This window comes from Lissotriton helveticus, chromosome 10 (assembly GCF_964261635.1).
Source record: "Lissotriton helveticus chromosome 10, aLisHel1.1, whole genome shotgun sequence".
Classification (NCBI taxonomy): domain Eukaryota; kingdom Metazoa; phylum Chordata; class Amphibia; order Caudata; family Salamandridae; genus Lissotriton; species Lissotriton helveticus.
The window spans coordinates 225844628-225866960 of NC_136071.1; the positions used below are offsets into that span (position 1 = coordinate 225844628).

General features: G+C 49.5%; 1 protein-coding gene across 1 annotated transcript in view; it reads right to left on the reverse strand.

Moving 5' to 3' along the window:
- The window catches only part of SLC5A10 (solute carrier family 5 member 10), a 733155-nt gene that overhangs the window by 557734 nt on the left and 153088 nt on the right, over positions 1-22333 (reverse strand). Inside the window, 1 exon segment of the mRNA XM_078665174.1 lies at positions 16766-16870. Coding sequence (XP_078521300.1) covers positions 16766-16870 — 105 coding nt within the window.

Below are 22333 nucleotides of genomic sequence, written 5' to 3' on the forward strand. Positions count from 1 at the left end.
GGTTTTTGGGGTTCTCCTCTGGACCCTGACTGGCTGGGATCAAGTATCTCCTGAGCTTGCGTGCTGTTGTGAAATTAATTTAATTGTCCTTCAGGCGCACAGCTTCAAGGTTCATTCAACTGCTACTCAGCATTTCTTTGCAGTTCGTTATGAAAGCGCGTGGTAGCAATCCCGGCTCTATCATGTATTTCATGTACAGGCTGTATCATGTATTTGTAAAATGTTTAAGTGGTCCCTTTTCATAACATGTTGAAACTCTTTCATATGTGTTGAAACGATAATGAAAGATATGTGATTAAATTCACGGGCCAAGATTAATTAATTTTCATGTCCTTGATTTAAGAAAGAAACAGGTTAAAAATGACAGCTAGATCCTGTTTGTTCCTAGAATTTCTTGCAACGCAAGCAACATGGCTGGTGTATCTGAACGCCTTTAAAGGCAACGCTTATTATTAATTACCAACACCCTTTTTAGGTACTTAATTTAATACAGATCAGCTTCCCCCGTAGCTTTACAGCTAAAGAAATAGGTGGTTATGAGTTTCAGTGTCCATTGCCATTTATTCTGTCGATGTTTCCGCTCATAAGTTGCAATCATAGTGGGACGGGACGGGACTCCTAAAGTGTTGGCATATGTGCACCAGCCCCACCATGAAAGTCTCTTCCACACCTCAACCATATTACACTCTGTCACCTCTTAACATACATGAATCCAATGTAAGCTGGCTTGTGCAGTAGAACAAGTATGTAATTTGAGCCACTGGTTGCAGGTGGGCCCACCAGCACTCATTTTTGGGGACCAGCACTTATTTTTCCTCGTTAGACTTTGACCCAGAACAAGTGAGAGAAAAACAAACAAGGGGAAAGGAGGAAGAGAAAAACAGAGAAACAGCGACAAAGGGAGAAAAGAAGAACCCGCAAGAGTGAAATAAAGAGGCAGGGAGTGTCTGGTGGTGGATTAATGAGGAATGAAGTGGACTCAAGACTACGCAGACTTGACATTCAGCACCCCAATGCTCGGTAGCCCTGGACACGGGCTTCTGAGCAAAACATTGGGCCAGTCACTTATTCTTTTACAAATTAAGAAATAAGTACAACCCAGGCATAGTGGCGTGATTACTCGTTATACACATGCAGCTGCACAAAGATATTAGATTCTGGTTAAGGGTGCAACAAGGCAGACAACACTGACCCACAGTGGCGACTCCTTCATTGGGGCGTGGGGGAGTCGCCCCACTGCTTTCTCGCAGTGCGAGAAGGCAGAAACATAAAATGGTAAAACTACCATTTTATGTTTCTGCTTCTCACAATGTGAGGAAGCAGAAGTGCCTGGTTGCGGGAGGGCGGGAGGGCGGTTCCGCTCGAGGGCAGGGGGGGAGTGGCTTGCCCACTGTTGTGGGTACTGACTGTTTGGTCGGCCACAGAGCCGAACAAAGCAGTCATGCGCACTCCCCCTTTTTCTCTATGTACGCAGCATGATGCAGCCTAAATAGAGAAAATGGCCCGACTGGGGCGCTCTCTGCTGTACCTCACCAATCACAACGCTGCCATTGCAGCGTTGTAATTGAATTAGGGGAGCAGGAGGAGGGAGGCTGCCTGAAACACGCCAGGAGCTGAGGCGGCGGTGGGCGCTGGCTGCGCGGGGTGTGGAACTGGAGGAAGGTAAGTGTTTTTATTTTAGAAGTGAGAGAGAGAGAGAGCTGTTTCGGTGGGCGGCAGGCAATGCCGTCTTGTGAGTGTCTGTACCCTGCGATTGTAGTGGGTGCAGGTCAGATCTGGGGTACACTGACAGACCTGTGTGGAGCACCCGGTACCGATAGTGCAAGGGACGGCTAGTTCCCACTTGGTCGCCATGAAGGATTCGGGACTCTGGGGTGCAGGATCGGGGGGATTGCAGGCCGGGTCTTGGCCGAGCCCTTTACCCCACATGTTGCACCGTACATCGCCCAAGGCCCACCCTTGCACAGTCTGATAAGGTGCTTGAGAAGTGAGTGACTCCCGCTTGCGCGAGACTCAATCGCGTGCCTGGGCCTCGGAGGCGCGTGCACAGCGCTCACCTTTAGCACACTTGTGAACTTTGCTTTCGTGCACTGTGAACCAGAACTCCTTTCACTTCCCGGTGCTGGCTTTGTAGTCAGCCAACTGCTACCTGTTTGTCTTAGGCGCAGTTGTAGTGGGTGGGAGGACAGAGCACAGAGATGAAGAGACAGCAGGTGAATAAATCCATTAATCAGATTTATGGTGGTTATGTGTGCGGCACCGGAATGTGTTTATGGCAGCGCCGGTATGCATGGGATGATGACGATGGCGGGTGGATAACACTTCACAAGACTTGCCTCAGTGTGTCAGGAGTGTGTTTGAAAGAACAGGTGTGTTTATGATTTCACACAAGCTGCTTGAGATGGGGCAATTAGGCTCAATCTGGGGCATTAGCTTATGGGGTGGATTGTGATAGGGGAACTGTGCACTGGTATGTTTATGTGTGTGTGTATTCATGCCATTGTATAAACTGGGTGTTGTATCACAAGTGATGTAGTGTGATTGAACAAGTGCGTTTACGTAAGTCTGAATTCACCTGTATATTTATAGTGCCAGAAGTGTTTACAGGATTGCACCTACCATCACTACAGTGCTTAGAAAGGTACATCCGTACACCAGTATGTGCATGACATCACTTATAGATTACCCCCACGTGAACCCCCCTGCCCGTTTTGACGGCCGCAACTGCATAAAGCCCTCTAATGCCCCTTGGCCAAGTTCGCGCTGTATAAAAACTGCAAAAAAGGCCATTGACCTGTGTTGGAACCTAAATATGTCAGGTCACCTAGGGTAGCCTGGCCTAGGGTAAGGCAATATCAACAGAGGCACATGTGTAAAGGTTGCAAACCACCCAGCAGTAATCTAATGCAATATCACTCAAAAATGACACTACACCAATGTTTGTGTAAAAATACGAGCTTGTTTTATAAAAATATTTTATCTACTCTTTAGTCATTTTACATCTCAATATACTGTACAAATTGGTCAGAAGATTCCAGTTGACATATAACCTCAGTAGAATTCAGTTCAAAAGAAGTTGGTCTTCTACAGTGTTAGGTTTCTCACCCCAGTGGAGGCTCTCTAATTATATCACCAGAGCGTCCACAACGTTGACACTTCCTCCACTTCAGTTTAACACATTAGAAATGTCCAGGTCTTAGAACCCTGGAAGGTTACCTCCCCTTGACAGAGCAACACCCTCCTCGCAAGAGATCAGTAACCCCAAGATAACAGTTTCAAGTTTCAAATGGAATGTTTCTATAGCTCAATTATCACTTGCACATAGGTAAATAAAATGAGGTCACCGTTTCTTCTTCCCCTCCCCCTCTGTAAAAGAATCTCACACTTCAGCATTCAAGTTTATAACTTTCCGCAATTGCAGGACACTCCCCCAGTACTGTGGAGATTTTTCATAAATGCCTCCCTCTGAGCTTGTTAAACGTAGGATTGTCTCCGGCTCTCCCGGGCCCTTCCTGACTCAACACGGAGATCCCCAGGAAATAGCGGGTAATGAGGGAGGGTTCTGTCAGGTGATTCCAATAAAGGGCTCAAGAGAACTCCTCCTCCGCTTCTCTTGTGATCCCCTCAGTCAAGCTGTTCTCCTCCCTTAAACCTCCACCTTACTTGATAATGGAGCGGAGGGTGGCGCTGACTCGGTTCCCCTCAGCTCTCCCGCCTCCGCTGCTACTCCGCTCACGAAGCACGCCCTAGATGCCTGGGCTCGCAGGGGGCGGCGTCTGGGCTGAGGCAATCGGGGTTTCCGGCTCCCGGGCAAGACGCACTACTCACTGTCAGGATGCGAGGCAGCGCAGGCGCGGGTGATTAGTGTTCCCGCTTGGCGCCGCCTCACTTGCTTGCTCGCCTGCCCTGACACCGCTTCTGGGCCTGCGCTCTCTCTCCTCACCCTGCCGCACTATTGGAACTGCACAGAGTCGAACGCTCACTTCCTCCTGTGCTCAATGCCGCACAAGCTCCGCTGTCACTCGCCTCTCTACTGCAGGTTCCTGGAGGCGCAGGGCGCCGCACCTCGCTCCAATCCGCTTCCACCAAAACGCTGGTAGGTGAAGTTTACCAGGGGACTGTAGGGAGAAGGTCCCCAGCAGGAGCTAGGACAACGGGGAAAGAGGGGCCAAGGGCTCAAGGGGGGTCTTCTGCCACAGCTGGGCCAATTTCACAGAAGAAGAAGGCGGTTGGGAGGGTTTGGTCAGGGGCCAGAGGGGGAACGTCTCCCTGAAGTGGTTGTCTATCACACGGACAAACTAACTGCTTCCAGTGCGTCCTCCTCCTCACACCACTGCCTCTCTCCTCCAACTCCCTGTACTACACAAAATGGCTTCCTGACCCTTGCCCTTTTATAGCCAAACCACACAGGGTCCAGTAGGGTCCAGAAAGTTCTGGAAGGCCTAATGTTAACCTATGGGGCAGTCTAGGATGTGGCAGTTGGGGACAGTCGGTGGCCACCATTTTGTGAAACTCAGTAAATCCCTGACAGGAAAGGCACCTAAACTGAGGTGACTGTTTATGAGGGAAAAAGAGCACTTATCCCCCCAGGCCAACACCATAAAAATCTAGTGGACAAAAAATAAATAAAGGCATGAGGGGCAAAAAGGGGACAAAATAAATAATAAATTGGAGGGACTACGCAAAAAGTCAGACAGGTCTAACACGCGTCCCCCCCAGCTGAAAGTGGGGAGAGCTACCCAAGCCCTTGGGAGTCCTCATCACTAAGGCGGAAATACCTAGAGAGACCGTCTGCATTGGCGTGGTCCACCCCAGGCCGATGTTCCACCCGGAAGTCCATTCCCTGTATGGAGATGGACCACCTCAACAGCTTGGGATTCTCCCCCTTCATCTGCATTAGCCAACGAAGGGGTCGGTGGACAGTCTGAACCAGGAAGTGCGAGCCAAACAGGTATGGCCGCAGCTTCTTCAGAGCCCACACCACCGCGAAAGCTTCCCTCTCAATTGCACTCCACTTCTGTTCCCGGGGAAGCAGTCTCCTGGATAAGAAGACTACAGGCTGATCCAGGCCCTCTTCATTCAGTTGCGATAACACTGCCCCAATGCCATGTTCTGATGCATCTGTCTGGACAATGAACTCCTTGGAGAAGTCTGGGGCCCTCAGGACCGGTGCTGCACACATTGCCTGCTTCAGTTTTTCAAAAGCTTGCTGACAAGCTTTCGTCCAAACTACCCGTTGAGGTTGTCTCTTGGAGGTGAGCTCTGTGAGGGGCGCTACAATAGTGCCATACCCCTTCACAAAGCGACGGTAGTATCCTGTGAGGCCCAGGAAAGCTCGGACCTCAGTCTGTGTCTTGGGGGGTTCCCAGGCCATGATTGCCTCAATCTTTGCCTGCAGGGGCTGCACTGTCCCCCTACCCACCAAGTGTCCAAGGTACACAACCGACCCCTGCCCAATCTGGCATTTGCTGGCCTTGATTGTCAATCCAGCTTGTTTCAGGGCCTGGAGAACTGCTTGCAAATGTTGCAAATGGTCCTCCCAACTGCTACTGAAGACAGCAATGTCATCCAGGTAAGCAGCAGAGAAACCCTCCATTCCAGAGAGGACCTGATTCACCAGCCGCTGAAATGTGGCAGGGGCATTTTTGAGCCCAAAGGGCATCACGCAAAATTGGAAGTGTCCCTCAGGCGTGGAGAAGGCTGACCTTTCCTTCGCTCCATCTGTCAAGGAGATCTGCCAGTACCCTGAAGTTAGGTCAAAGGTACTTAGGTATTGGGCAGCTCCTAGCCGGTCAATTAATTAATCCGCCCTAGGGATCGGATGAGCATCAGTCTTTGTAACTGAGTTCAGTCCCCGGTAATTCACACAGAACCTCAGTTCTGGCGTGGTGCCCGGTGGAGCGGCTTTTGGCACTAGCACCACCGGACTGGACCAAGAGCTGTTGGAAGGTTCTATAACTCCTAGCTCTAGCATCTTGGCAACCTCTCCATGGATGCTAGCCTTCACCTTGTCGGACAGCCGGTAGGTCTTCGACTTCACTGGTGGGCTGTCCCCTGTGTCCACATCATGGGTACACAGGTGAGTCCTTCCCGGGACAAGGGAGAACAACGTAGAGTACTGCTCCAGTATCTGGCGGCAGTCCTCCCGCTGTTCAGGAGTTAGAGCGGGAGAGAGAATCACTCCCTCCACTGACCTATCCTTCTCTTGAGACGAGAACAAGTCTGGGAGAGGTTCGCTTTCCGCTTCCTCTCCCCCATCAGTCACCATCATTAAGATGACCTCGGGCCTCTCATGGTGGGGTTTGAGTCGGTTGGCATGCAGCACCCGTAGGGGCTGTCGAGGGGTCTTAAGGTCCACCAGGTATGTGGCCTTACCCTTCTTTTCCAACACTTCAAATGGGCCTGTCCAGCGATCCTGAAGGGCACTAAGCTCTCCAGGCTCCATCACCCACACTTTCTGGCCAGGCTCCAATTCCACCTGGTGAGCATTGTGGTCATACCACTCTTTCATGACTGCCTGGCTGCCCTCCAAGTTGTCAGAAGCTTGCTTCCACAACTTCGCCATTTGGCTCCTGAAGGCCAGCATGTAGCTCACCACATCCTGGGGGGGTTTCCTGGGAGACTTTTCCCAACCATCCTTCACCAGGCTGAGAGGACCGCGTACAGGGTGCCCATACAGAAGTTCAAAGGGGCTAAAGCCCACTCCCTTCTGTGGCACTTCCCTGTAGGAGAATAGCAAACAGGGTAGGAGGACGTCCCATTTCCTCCGCAGGCTTTCGGGCAGACTTCTGATCATGCCCTTCAAGGTTTTGTTGAACCTCTCAACCAGTCCATTCGACTGGGGGTGATAAGGAGTGGTGAACCGGTAGGTCACTCCACACTCCTTCCACATTGCCCGCATGTAAGCTGACATAAAGTTGGTCCCCCTGTCAGACACAACTTCTTTGGGGAAACCCACTCGGGTAAAGATCCCCATTAGGGCCCTAGCCACCGCAGGTGCAGTGACTGTCCTCAGAGGAATTGCCTCTGGGTACCGTGTGGCATGATCCACCAGAACCAGGATAAACCTGTGACCAGCTGTTGTTGGTGGATCTAAAGGCCCTACAATGTCGATGCCCACCCTTTCAAAGGGGGTGCTAACGACTGGAAGTGGTTCCAGGGGAGCTTTCAGCTTCACCCCTGTTTTCCCACTGGCCTGGCAGGATACACATGTCCGACAGTAGGTGTTGGACGCCACTTTCATCTGAGGCCAGTAAAAGTGGAGGACAAGCCGAGCAAAGGTCTTGTCCTGACCTAAGTGTCCTGCCAAGGGTATGGCATGAGCCAATTCCAGCAGAAAGGCTTGGTATTGTTGCGGGACTACCAAGGCCCTTGATGAACCAGATAAGGGTGCCTTGGGTTCACTGTAGAGGAGTCCATCCTCCCAGTAAATGTGGTAGTGTCCCGTAACATCACCTGCTGCCTGGGCTTCAGCCTGTCGCCTCAGTCCCTCAAGGGTAGGGCACTCCCTTTGCCCCTTACAGAATTCCTCTCTGGTAGGCCCTCCCTCCACATGCCAGTCAGCAGGGATGGGTAGGTCCTCCAGAGAGACTACTTCCCCCTCCACGGACTCCTGGTCCACCACCGCAGGTGGCCGATCTGTCACATGGGGTGTGGAAGCCGAAGCAGGCTCTTCCTGTTTTCGGGTCTGTACCTTTTTGGCAGCGGGTTGGGCCATTGTTCCAGGCTCCAACCCAGGCAAACTCCCTCTCCGGGTAGTCGCAGACCTTGTGCTCACACAGGCCCAGTCAGGTGTACCCAGCATCGCAGAATGCGTCCGGTATTCCACCTCTCTCCAAGCGTTGTGCTCCATATCATTCCCCAGCAGACAATCAACTGGCATGGCAGGGCTTACGGCAACTCGAAGTGAACCTGCAACCCCTTCCCACTCAAAGGGAACCTCAGCCACGGGATAGTGGCCCATTCTGCCGTCAGCCATCGCGGCGGGGTGGAGTACATTGGGAACCACCTGCTCTGGAGACACCAGTTGACTTCTCACCATAGTCATACTGGCTCCTGTATCTCTCAGAGCCTCCCCTCTCTGGCCATTGATGGTGATCCATTGCCCATACTTAACAGTATTTGGGGGCACCTGGATCTTAGGAACCATCTCCCGTTCTCCCAGGGACACTAAGGTGACACCCGCCCACTCACCCCCCTTATCTAAGGGCAACTCCTCCCCGAGCGCTACACTAGCTACTCCCGGTGGTTTTCCTCCGGTGGGAGGGGGTGGTCTCTTTGGGCATCTGACATCTCCCTTATAATGTCCAATACCACCACACTCAAAGCAGTGGAGAACCCTTGGCTGCTGGCTTTGGCCAGGATTAGGGTTTCTGGGCGGGTTTGCCTTAGGGGTGAAACCTGTTCCCTTTCCCTGGAAATTGTTTTGGGGACCTTTAGAGAACTCTCGCTTTTTATCTCCCCCCTCCTTCTTCTGGGGGGCGCCCTGTCCGGCCTTTTGGGAATCCCCTCCAGTCCCCTTTGAGGACACCCGGGTACTTGCCCAGATGTCCGCCTCCTCTGCAAGCTTCCGGGGATTGGTCAGCTTGCTGTCCACCAGGTGTTGGCGCAGCTCGGGAAAGCATTTCTCGAGGAGGTGCTCTTTCAAAAATAGATCATACAACCCCTCATAATCCTTCACCTCACTGCCCTTTACCCAGCCCTCTAATGCCTTTCTTGCATAATCAAGGAAGTCCACCCAGTTCTGGGTGCTTAACTTGTGGCTCCCCCTGAACTTCTGGCGATACCTTTCTGGGGTAAGCCCAAACTTCCTTACCAAGGCTAACTTCATGGTGGGGTAGTTGGTTTGCTCCTCTGATTCCAAGGCCAGCAAGGTGTCCCGACCAGTAGGAGGCATGCACTTATACAACCCACCCCCCCAGTGCTTCTCCTGGATCCCATGGGCTCTTAAGGAGACCTCATAGGCTGCCAGCCACTTGGCTATGTCATCCCCCTGACTATAGCTGGCAATTATATCCTTAGGCAGGTAGGGTCTGGACTCCCTGGTTGGTTCTCTGGTTTCGCTGCCACCATTTGGAATTGGAAAGGGTCCCCGTTGCAGGGCCTGGAGTTCTAACTCTTTTAGTTTGAATTCATGAGCCATTCTCCGCTCTTCCTTCTCCTGTTCTAACCTCCTCCCCTCCCTCTTTTCTTCCAACTCCATTTTTGCTATTTCCCACCTTAACAGTCTATCCTCTCTCCTGTCAGCTAACTCGGTTTCTGACAACCCTCTCGATGACACACTGCTGCCCTCCCGTGAGGTTGCCTTGGGGCTGATTGACATCTCACCCACCCCCGGGGAACATTCCGCAGTCCTATCAATGACAGTACCTCTGTCCGATTCCTCCTCTTCCACCGTTCCCTCCTCATTGCGCGCTTCCATCCAAGCCCTCAAACTGGTCTGGAGTTCCCCCTTCTTGGCACCACGCTTAAAGAACACTCCCAATTGTTGACAGAAATCTTTTAGCTGGGCCAATGAATAAGTGTCCAGTTTTTCCAGTGCAAATTCCATTTTGCAAAAGGGCAACACAAGGTTGAGCACACAAAAAGAATAGAGTGGCAAGGGCAACCTGAAGCTACCTCCACCCCACCACCAGGAACAAATTTGGAAAAACAAAAGTAAAAATTAGGAGGGCCGCTAGGAGAAAACTCCAGGTGTAGGCTAGTGGATTACACTAAATTACTACAGAGTAGTTGCAACCACAGTCAAGATCCCACCGCTAGACACCATCTTGTTGGAACCTAAATATGTCAGGTCACCTAGGGTAGCCTGGCCTAGGGTAAGGCAATATCAACAGAGGCACATGTGTAAAGGTTGCAAACCACCCAGCAGTAATCTAATGCAATATCACTCAAAAATGACACTACACCAATGTTTGTGTAAAAATACGAGCTTGTTTTATAAAAATATTTTATCTACTCTTTAGTCATTTTACATCTCAATATACTGTACAAATTGGTCAGAAGATTCCAGTTGACATATAACCTCAGTAGAATTCAGTTCAAAAGAAGTTGGTCTTCTACAGTGTTAGGTTTCTCACCCCAGTGGAGGCTCTCTAATTATATCACCAGAACGTCCACAACGTTGACACTTCCTCCACTTCAGTTTAACACATTAGAAATGTCCAGGTCTTAGAACCCTGGAAGGTTACCTCCCCTTGACAGAGCAACACCCTCCTCGCAAGAGATCAGTAACCCCAAGATAACAGTTTCAAGTTTCAAATGGAATGTTTCTATAGCTCAATTATCACTTGCACATAGGTAAATAAAATGAGGTCACCGTTTCTTCTTCCCCTCCCCCTCTGTAAAAGAATCTCACACTTCAGCATTCACGTTTATAACTTTCCGCAATTGCAGGACACTCCCCCAGTACTGTGGAGATTTTTCATAAATGCCTCCCTCTGAGCTTGTTAAACGTAGGCTTGTCTTCGGCTCTCCCGGGCCCTTCCTGACTCAACACGGAGATCCCCAGGAAATAGCGGGTAATGAGGGAGGGTTCTGTCAGGTGATTCCAATAAAGGGCTCCAGAGAACTCCTCCTCCGCTTCTCGTGTGATCCCCTCAGTCAAGCTGTTCTCCTCCCTTAAACCTCCACCTTACTTGATAATGGAGCGGAGGGTGGCGCTGACTCGGTTCCCCTCAGCTCTCCCGCCTCCGCTGCTACTCCGCTCACGAAGCATCCCCTAGACGCCTGGGCTCGCAGGGGGCGGCGTCTGGGCTGAGGCAATCGGGGTTTTCGGCTCCCGGGCAAGACGCACTACTCACTGTCAGGATGCGAGGCAGCGCAGGTGCGGGTGATTAGTGTTCCCGCTTGGCGCCGCCTCACTTGCTTTCTCGCCTGCCCTGACACCGCTTCTGGGCCTGCGCTCTCTCTCCTCACCCTGCCGCACTATTGGAACTGCACAGAGTCGAACGCTCACTTCCTCCTGTGCTCAATGCCGCACAAGCTCCGCTGTCACTCGCCTCTCTACTGCATCTTCCTGGAGGCGCAGGGTGCCGCACCTCGCTCCAATCCGCTTCCACCAAAACGCTGGTAGGTGAAGTTTACCAGGGGAATGTAGGGAGAAGGTCCCCAGCAGGAGCTAGGACAACGGGGGAAAGAGGGGCCAAGGGCTCAAGGGGGGTCTTCTGCCACAGCCGGGCCAATTTCACAGAAGAAGAAGGCGGTTGGGAGGGTTTGGTCAGGGGCCAGAGGGGGAACGTCTCCCTGAAGTGGTTGTCTATCACACGGACAAACTAACTGCTTCCAGTGCGTCCTCCTCCTCACACCACTGCCTCTCTCCTCCAACTCCCTGTACTACACAAAATGGCTCCCTGACCCTTGCCCTTTTATAGCCAAACCACACAGGGTCCAGTAGGGTCCAGAAAGTTCTGGAAGGCCTAATGTTAACTTATGGGGCAGTCTAGGATGTGGCAGTTGGGGACAGTTGGTGGCCACCATTTTGTGAAACTCAGTAAATCCCTGACAGGAAAGGCACCTAAACTGAGGTGACTGTTTACGAGGGAAAAAGAGCACCTATCCCCCCAGGCCAACACCATAAAAATCTAGTGGACACAAAAATAAATAAAGGCATGAGGGGCAAAAAGGGGACAAAATAAATAATAAATTGGAGGGACTACGCAAAAAGTCAGACAGGTCTAACAACCTGCCTTTCAGGTTAGCACATTCTGTTGTCTTGCTCAAAAAGATCATTATATGGGAAGGGCTGCAAAGCGTTTGAAAATGATACCAATTGGTCACACTTACGTTTAATTTCACTTTGCATAGATCTTCACTCGTTTATTTACTTTGAATGTTTGTTGTCAGTTTTTGTCTCAGTCAAGATTTGCTAACTAACATACATTGATACAAAAGTTGCCTGGATTTCCAAAAATCCGCTACAACATAAACAGCTGCAGTGACCTATAGATTCCCTAAGCACTAGTGTCCAAGTAAATTCATCACCCTGTCACTCATGGTATTGTACATGTTAGCTTGTTGTTCTATCAGTATGATTAAGAATAGTTGTGCTACTGCAGTACCAGTAAATTACAGTTTATTTTGTTGTTCATTTTAGTTCCATATTCCCAGAGCATTCTCATTATGTGTCAAACTTCTATAAGGTTTCTTAACTCCCACAACTCTAAACAGTAGTATTGACTAAGCTGTTCTTCACCTTCTGGTTTGCTTGAAAATGCACCATTTGCCCACTCTTTTTTCAAAATTTTCTCTGGGTGGAGAACCCCCCCCCCCCCCCGAACCCTCCCTAGGTGGTTTAGGCTCGCTCCCTACGCTCGGTCGCCACAGTGAAGTACGACAATTGTTTTACGCCTCACCAATTTCAAATGTTACCAGCCACCACTACTTACCCAGCTCTTAAATATGCATGAATAGAGCACACTCACAGAACTGGAGAGACAGAACTGGAAGAAGACTAGACTGCTTTATGCCTAGAAATGTACAAGATAATTTATACATAATCAGTTAAAGAGGGCTCAAAATGCCCCTGACAAAATACCATTTGTACAGATTGCTCCCTGTTTATTTCACCCAATTTACAAATCTGGAGAAATAATTGGGAATGCCGTGCACAAATGGTATTTGCTTCCATTTTGCATGATTTATTATCCATAATGCACAAAGCTGCATATTAAGTTCCCACCGAGTAGGAGATGATCACAACTGCACCGGCACTTAATTGTGATCACCACACTTATGACACTTTGCTGTATGGTGATGTTGCTCATTTAATTTAGAGATGAGCAGAGCAATGGTTGTTTATGAATACAATATACATGAAAAAATGCTAATATCTGCCTCCCCAGCCATTCCTTTAGCTCTGGGGACCTGGAATAATCTGAACTGTCGCACTTTCAGGTGAGAGAGATGGTTAGTAGTTGTTTTGGTACCTTCGTTAACAGCGATGATGGGGCAATGGGTGGTACAAGGTACAGTAGCCTCCTGGTCTGGCACTTATTATTTGACAAATGAAGTACTACACCTGCCCATAAAAAGGCAGGAGGAGTGCTCTTTGCACTCATCTCAGATTAGCCTTACACTAAACAGCATTTGCATCCGTTTCACTGCAAGCACACCACTCAGATGTAAGTAAGCCGGACAGAGTAAGGAGAGAGTAGAAGTCATGGCCATTGAGTAGAGCCAACTGACTGATACCTACTGAGACTCCTTGCCGTAGGACTAACTGCGATTAAACTAAATTATGCGTAAAAAAAAAACAAATTACACAGCTGAAGGTGGAATATTCTGTGGCAGTATTATTTGTGCTTTTTTGGCATTTTATGTATGTGCGGTGGAGATAGCTGAAATGTGCTCTTTTGAACTTTGCATTACTCACTAACTTGCGCACAAGTCATTACCCTGTCTGTGTCTGTTAGAGGGTACAGAATAGCGCCATCCCAAGCACACCAGGTCCCCAACAGGGCCAAAGATCTATCATTGTTCATTGCTGTATAGAACCCCAACACTTGTCTCCACCCTCCCACCCCACCAAGAGAAACTCCAGGGAGGCGAAGGGGGCCCATATCTCTGAGTAGCCAATCTATATCTCATTGGCTGTTTGCGCTGATTTGGCAAACTGTAAGAACTGCCCCACTCCTACCCTGAACGTCTCATGCACCTCTTTGAATGTTATAAACTGGGGGGCTTATTTACAAGCACCTTGCACCGCCGGTATGTCACTTTTTCCTGTATTAAAAGTGAAGCACTGGCAGCGCTGAATGAATGCCAGGCTTGCTCACGTCACTCGCTCACTCACTCAGTGTTATTTGTGGCATGGTTCAAAGTAGGGGATATTTTTTCTGACTACTCCCCTGACTGGGAAACATGATTGCTGATTGACTGTAGGCCTCCTCCACTGCAACACTTTGCAGCCCCATTCACCCGACTCAATACATCATGAGTTTTAGAACCATGTGTATGTCTGAATTCAGGTGTCAACGCATGGGGACAGTTCCATCAAGGTGCAGGCCAATAGCTTGTTGATTTCCCTGGAATATGAACTCAGAGCATTGTCAATTGTGTCCACCTTCCAAAAATGATTAAAGCAACTTTTACTGAGAAGTCCTTCCTTACCTGAGATGACCCGACCAGAATGCTCCTCCAGTAGGACAGTAATGCAGTGGACCTCGTTCGAAACTCCATAGGGGCCATCAGCGACAGTTCCTCCATGAGAGAGGAGGAGCGTCACCCCCCCCCCCCACACACACACACTGCTGCAGAAAGAGTGAAAAATAAAATGGTAATACATTTTTTATAACCATTTTTAATTTTTTACTCTCTGCCAAAAGGAGTACAGGGGCGGGCCCGTACGTGCATTGCTGCTGGTTGGCAGCAGTGAGGAGTGGCCACTTCACTTTGAAGTGTGCATGTAGGTTTGGCCGGCTACCTTACTACAGTTAGCCAGGGCCGGACTGGCCATAGCGGGCACCGGACAATCCCCCGGTGGGCCGCATGGGTGGGGGCGGTGTTGGGCCCCCATGGGCCGTTTTTGTTATAGGGCCGTTTTGGCAAAATCGGCCCTGTACCAAAATCGTCCGAAAACCGGCCCCCGCAAAGAGCTCAGCGGCACCTCCAACCCCCCCCCCCCCCCAGATCCCCCCCTTCCCCCGAGTGGGGAGGGGGGCTGGCCGAGCACTTTGCCAGGGCCGGTTGTGGCTCCCAGTCCGGCCCTGCAGTTAGCCCTACAAGTGCAATTCAAACCTCTCAACGCAGTTGTCTTAGACAGCTGGGCTGGAGAGCAGGCACAGGCCCTTCGGAGCACTGAGGGCGGCCTGCTCCAGCCAATCCAGGTGCTTCACTCATGCTCCTTAACATTGTTAACAGCATGAGAGCAGTGTCTGGATTGCATAAGGTAGTTGGCTGTGCGGTGTCACCTCACACCCGGAGGAGTCTGGAGCCAGGGACTGGACAGCTTCGAGAACGTGCCGCAGGATAAGGTAAGCAAAACATTTATTTTTTCTTTCCTGTACATTTTTTTTAAGTAATGTTATTTTAAAATGTATGTATGTTTGTTTTAATGTATGTAGCGCCCTACCGTTTTTTCATGTCACCAACTGCCACTAGGGGCCATCTCACCCTTCAAAAAATAATAGACCCTACTCTATCAAGGTATTCTCTTGCTTGTTATGGTGGCCCCTGGGTCACCCAAGTTCTAGACAGGAGAGCTTCACATGTCTCCTTGGAAACCCCTTCTCCATCAATGTTCAACCTATGGTCAGCTTACATTCAACCTACAATCTGAAATGTTGACAACACAAGTGTGCGTCATTCATGTATGCATTGATTGGGTCTATATGAAAAATGAAGAATGCCACAATAAAGACCACGAAAATAACCACCCCATATAAAGCACCCATAACTACAAACACTTTAATTTGTGTCCAGCTAGCCATAAACACGGTCACTAGAACCATGCCGTATTTGAGGCCTAAATTATGCGGCTGTTTTGACTAAATTATGCAGCAAGGATAGGAAAATGATGTGACAGAATGCTGCATTACACATAGAAGTATTATTTCGTTATTTGATTTTTCAACACCTATTAATTAATACTGGCAGGGAAAAGTTGCACCTCCTAATTACCGATTTGACACCTGAATACACAAATCAGTAACTGAACGGTGATCTCCTTATCCTTGTAAAGGATCTACCACTGTTCGGAACGACATGTGGTGTTTTTGTGTAGTAACTGATCCACTTGGACTAGAAACAAACGTGTTTTGTGGCAAAACCTGTAAACAATGCAGTAGACACTGGATGATGTGAAAACATTCTACAAATCAATGATTATGCAGAAAATGACTCAGAATCTTGTAATTTGGATAGCCCTGGCCATAAACAAGAACCCATAATCAATGGCCTTAACTCTAACCGTCATCCGGGCCACTGGAATTAGAAGACATTGAAGAACCTTGTTATGTATGTATTTAGGTATATATATATATATATATATATATATATATATATATATATATATATATATATATATATATATATATATATATATATATATATATATATATGTATATATATATATATTTGTAGTATTTATATAACACAAACCTAGCCGATAACAAGGAAGCAAGCACTGTGCAGGGTCAAACCAAGGGTTTTAACTAAATCATGCAGCGAGAAAAGGAAATTTTGTGCAATATAATGTGGTACAAATTGTGGAAGTGTTATTTGACTATTTTGTCAGAGTAAAACATATTAACAGCGTCTAAACGAAAGTTTCAGATCCTCGGTCCTAAATTAACAGCTGACTACAGGAATCAGCAACATAAGGTAACAAGTTAACCTCTGAAAAGAGTCCCACTGAGCGACACCGCACATGGCACTATTTTTAGTAACTTTTTATCCAGACACTTTTTTTTGGTGTAGTCCGCAAATTATGAACGGGAGGTAGTGGATTCTAATGCAAATTTTAACCCATGCCCTTGTTGTAATTTGATAACGTATTGCCTGAATGTATTTTATATTTTGTCTTTGTTATTTCCTTTCTTCATTAAGGCATCGCCTCAAATTCATTGCATTTCTTCGTCATGGTTTCGCCAATTTCCCAACTTCCACAATAGTGTTTAAAAGTGGCTTACTAATCTGAAATGTGACGTTGTACAGTTGTCCTTCTGTCTTTATCTCTGACTCTTTGCAAGTTCAAGTCACGATGGAAAGCCACACGGGCGCCTAAAAACTTAATTGTTAATCAACAGCACCTCCCGGTGGTACTTACTGATATCTTGGTGAAAACAGACAGGAGCAGCGAGAGAGCTGAGAGGTACATCTGGATTCTTTCTCCTCCAAATCTCCTCTGCAGATATTCTGGCATGGTGACGATCTAACAACCAGAAAGAAAGGGTTAATTAGGGTTCAAACAGTAATGACTATGATGCTGTCGTCGGCGAATCCTTTTGAACTTAGCGCCGCGTCTCATTCAAATACTTTATTCGGTTTTTAGTAATACAAAACCATAAAAGTTCATAAAAACATACAATTTACAGTGCGAATTATATAAAAAAAACACTTTAGAAAAAACCCAGATACTTTTAGGTGCGGTCCCAATCATAAGAATTCATTTCCACTCCAGGGTTAAAACAATATCAGAGTTGATAGGAGTTCAAGAAAAAGGAAATCATAATGCATTTTGTGAGACCTGCCAAGTGGGGTATGGTTTGTGAAGAGTAGGAAAACAGAAGTTTTTGGGATAAAAATCATGTAAGTCCCATATGGAGATTGGGCCATCTCTTACATGAGGTGGCCAAGTTTTTAGGTAAGGGACAATATTACTGTCTCTAAATCTTACAAGTACCAGGTCCCCTGCAATATCTTTGGGGAGGGAGCCCAACCAGCCCACCCTTCTGACACTCCTTATCGCTCCGTATAAGTTACGAGGCAGTGGCCTATTTTTTGACAACCAGAATTTGGTTTTATTGAGTAGATCGTGTTGCCTCTCAGTTTTTCCCGGAGGGAGAGCAGGTACACCTGCAAGAATGCACACGTGTGGGGCCGCTTCCGGTGGTAAATGGATAAAATTAACTATGTTGTGACCTACACTGGGAGCGGTTAGCTGGGAAGTGAAGACTTTAGCGGGGGGTTTAGCTATTTTTTGCCCTGGTGCACTGAGGCCAACAAGTTGAATTTGTGGCCTTTTATCCTGCACAAGTGGTTTAGAGTCTTGGTGGGTAAGAGGTGACTTGGGGCAATTAAATATGTCACCGTGTTTGTCAATTAGCGGGTTTGACTTGATCGCTTTCTCTAATCCAGAAAGCCTATCCCCTAACATGTTAATTTTCTCTAATAGTGGAGCTATCATGGAGCTAAGCAGTTGTTCGATAAGGGGTAATATTTTCAAGTGGGGAGGAGGTGTTATGACCTCTGGGTAAATCATTGAGGAATTAGCAGTGGATGGGCTTGAACACAGTTTTGGGGTCACTTCCTCCTTGGTTGGGACCATTATATTTCCTTTTGGTCGATGCGCCCTGAGGGGGTTCAATTATTTGATTTTTTGGGCTGTAGGTATTGTTAAATAAGGTGGGGGGATCTAAGAGTGTAGCCTTGGCTGGTAGTATACTAGCGCTAGTTGGCGGAGGGGGAGTTTCCAGTGTGACATATTTGGTGTTGCAAAGCAGGTTTAAATCATCTAACAGGGAGGAAGTATGCCCAGTACCTGCTACGCTAGTTAGTTGTTCCCCCTTAGAGGTCATGGTGTTAGGGGGATGTAAAGCAGCGATATACTAGTAAGTCCACTAATATGAAGGCTAATCGCTAAAAGGGGGTCTGGGCCTTCGTACTAATATACCTTCTGTGTGGCAGCCAAAGGGGGTGGCCCGTCCTTATCCGGCCTATGAGGGCCGTAGAGGGCCCGCCCTTTGCCCGGCTTCGCCCCGGGCTAAGTCCCGCGCCCGTCCCGCGTCGCGGGATATGGTTTGCGATTAAATCACTGCAGGCGAGGGGGCGGGAGCGCCGAGGGAAGAGGCAGCAGCTGTGAAGCAAAGAGCCTGCTGGACCTCGCAGTCCCTCGGCGCCTGGTGCAAATCTAGTCCTTTTTCCCACAACACAGCCCACACGGAGTGACAAGCGCTATCAAAGCGCAGGCGGAGCACAGGAATCCCACGACGTTCTTCCCGAAGCAGCAGCACCCCGTGAGCGGCACCCGCAGAGCGGAGGCCGTGAAGAGTTTTTCTATTGTCCAGGCGGGGGGCGGGAGCGCCGAGGGAAGAGGCAGCAGCTGTGAAGCAAAGAGCCTGCTGGACCTCGCAGTCCCTCGGCGCCTGGTGCAAATCTAGTCCTTTTTCCCACAACACAGCCCACACGGAGTGACAAGCGCTATCAAAGCGCAGGCGGAGCACAGGAATCCCACGACGTTCTTCCCGAAGCAGCAGCACCCCGTGAGCGGCACCCGCAGAGCGGAGGCCGTGAAGAGTTTTTCTATTGTCCAGGCGGGGGGCGGGAGCGCCGAGGGAAGAGGCAGCAGCTGTGAAGCAAAGAACCTGCTGGACCTCGCAGTCCCTCGGCGCCTGGTGCAAATCTAGTCCTTTTTCCCACAACACAGCCCACACGGAGTGACAAGCGCTATCAAAGCGCAGGCGGAGCACAGGAATCCCACGACGTTCTTCCCGAAGCAGCAGCACCCCGTGAGCGGCACGCCGCGTCTCATTAAACCTAGAAACCTCAATAAGGGTTGAACTTTTAAAACGTTCACTTGGTGATGTTGTTTTATCACCAGTATGTTTGCGGTGTTGTTTCATATGGTATAAAGTGTTCAAACAGTACATGATTAGATAATTAATGAATACTGCATTATTAAATTCTTTAAAAGAAGGTCATCCAACCTAGGTCAAGGAGAGTTGGAATCAGGCCAGAATTTCAGGATAGTCACATATGAGTACGTTTACACTTGTGAGTATGTTTACTACTTTTTGGGATTCAAAAACTCAGAATGTAGGTAACTACTAAAAAAGCAGTATACATGGTCAACCACTGGTCCTGCAACACTCCCATAGAAAACAAGTATTAACAATGCAATAGGTCGGATCTGTGCCTGATTGGTCGAATACAGTTGAAACGGAGCCGGGCGTACTCTATGTGAGCAGTGGGTCGTGCGGGGAGCTGGGGGGGTGGGGGGGTGAATTCAGTTTCATAGTTGTGTGGGTGTGTGATGTGTTGTGAGGGGTGTGTGGGGTGGCTGTGTACGTCCTGGCACCAGCAGGGGAAGGGCGGGCAGACAGGTTGGGTGTTGTCGTTATCCTGCTCGTGGGTGGGGGAGGGGGGGTGTATTCTGCAAATGTTGCGATTCTGGGAGGATGGGGGGGAGGGAGGGGATTTGTTGAAGAAAGTTGTTTTAGGCATCATGTGTATCACTGTTCAGGCCCTTAGGAGGCGGTACTTTGGCAGCAGACTACATGGCCCGGCTGGGCGATCACAAGAAACATGGGATACAAATTCTTAACTTGGAACGTGCGTGGGTTAGGCACATGCACCAAAAGACACAGGGTCCTGTCCTTCCTTCGGAGGCATGGCATTTCTATTGCATGTTTGCAAGAAACACATCTGAATGAAGAAGGTGCGCAAAAGCTGGCTAAAAAATGGCGGGGTCAGGTGTTTCACTCTTCTTTTTCTACGTATGCGCGTGGGGTCTTGATCTGGGTGGCTCCCGGGGTCCCCCTCGCGGTACAGTATGCGGAGGCGGACATTGAGGGTAGGTACCTGCTGCTAAGGGTGAAGCTGAATGGCAGGGACCTTACACTACTTAATACATATGCACCTAATGTAGATGACGCGACCTTCTACTCACAAATGCAGGAGGTCTTGGTGTCGGACTTGGATAGTCCACTCCTATGGTTTGGGGATTTTAACTGTGTCTTAGACCCCGTCCTAGACAGGCATCCTCCCCGAGCAGGAACGAAACCTCGCATGACGGCGGGACTGCGCGAGGTCATGGCGAATTTGGGGGCAGTAGATGTGTGGCGTCAGAGTCACCCCTCCCAGAAACTGTACACCTGTTACACTCCTACACACGACACCCATAGCAGGCTGGATAGGGTCCTTGCTGCAAATAAGGATGCGTCGTATTCATTAAAGGTCACGCATCTGGCCCGCTTCCTGTCTGACCACTCCTTGGTGTTATGCGCTACACAAGAGGTCGACAAGCCTTGTCGCCCCCGCACCTGGCGGATGCCTACGGACCTTTTACAGGACCCAGTGGGTAGAGACCATGTGCAAACAGCACTCACGAATTACATTGAGCTGAACTGGGAAGGGGATGACGTGCCCCTCTCGACAAAATGGGACGCTCTGAAAGCAGTGGTGCGGGGTGAATGCATGGCCCTCACCTATGGGGTCCGCCAACAGCTGACTCGCGAGCTACGGGAAGCTGAGGACACCCTACGGACTTGCCAGGTCTCACCAAATCCTGGGGAACCAGAATTGGTGTTGGAGCGGGAAGCCCAGGAACGGGTACACAATATACTTACGCGCCTCGACAGATTTACACTAGGTCAATTTAGACAGCGTCTCCACAGGGAGGGGGACAAATCCGGCCGATTATTGGCCTGGATTTTGAAGAGAGAAACTGCCCCAGTTCGGATAGTTGCCCTGAGGGACCCTGATGGGGTTATGGTGCATTCGGAATCCAATATACTCCGTGTTCTCCGAGCCCAACTGCAGCAGGTATGTGCGCGGATCCCCTGGTCACGGAAGCATCCTATCAGCCTTACCTCCAGGGGGTAACTCTTCCGGCCCTTTCAAGAGAGGAAGCGGAAGAATTGGATGGGGCTTTGACCCTTCATGAAGTACGGGTGGCTATGGCTGGCCTACAGAGGGCTAAGTCCCCAGGAAGGGATGGGTTTCCTTCCGAATTTTACCACACGTTCAGAGACATCCTCGGCCCCCTCCTCCTCCAGGTCTTCCTTAAGGCGCTGGAGGATGGATCCCTCCCGACCACAATGTATCAAGGAGAGATCTGCATGCTTCTAAAGCCGGGTGGTGATGGTTACGACCCCGCGGCATTCCGCCCTATAACAATGATCAACACAGATGTGAAGATCCTGACCAAACTGTTAGTCGCTCGCTTGGCGCCACACATGGCCCAGTTGGTTCACCAGGACCATTGCGGGTTTATCCCTGGATGCAACACAGCAATGAATCTGCGGCGATTAACCCATATCCTGCATGAGGTGCGCGGCAGGAAGGATCCCCAGGTCCTGGTTTCGATCGACTTAGCCAAAGCATTTGATACAGTTAGCTGGGGGTACCTGTTAGAGGTGCTTCAGCGGGTGGGATTGGGGCCCGTGTTTTGCAGATGGATCCAGATATTGTATCAGGCGCCTCGGGCCAGAGTTAAACTTGGGGCTGCACGCTCTGAAGACTGGGCGTTGGAGAGGGGCACCCGTCAGGGATGCCCCCTCTCACCGCTCCTGTTCGCCCTGGCAATTGAGCCATTAGCGGTTGAAGTCCGTACCACGATGTCTCAATGGGGGATCAAAGTGGAGAGTAATGTACACACGGTGTCCTTGTATGCGGACGATGCTCTGTTTTATTTAACGTTTCCGCGGGAAGCGCTACCGGTTTTGCTGCGGCTGCTGGACCGTTTTGGTTCAGCCTCGGGTCTGTGTATCAATGCAGGGAAGTCCCTGATATTCCCTCTAGCGGGATATAATATGGACATGCGTGGGGACTTACCAAACCTAGGACTGCGGTGGGAACTGGAGGCCTTCCGCTATCTGAGGATCCAGGTGGCGTTGTCAGACGAACAGTTGCTGACCCGTAATGCAGATAGGGTGGTTCACTCCCTACAACAGTC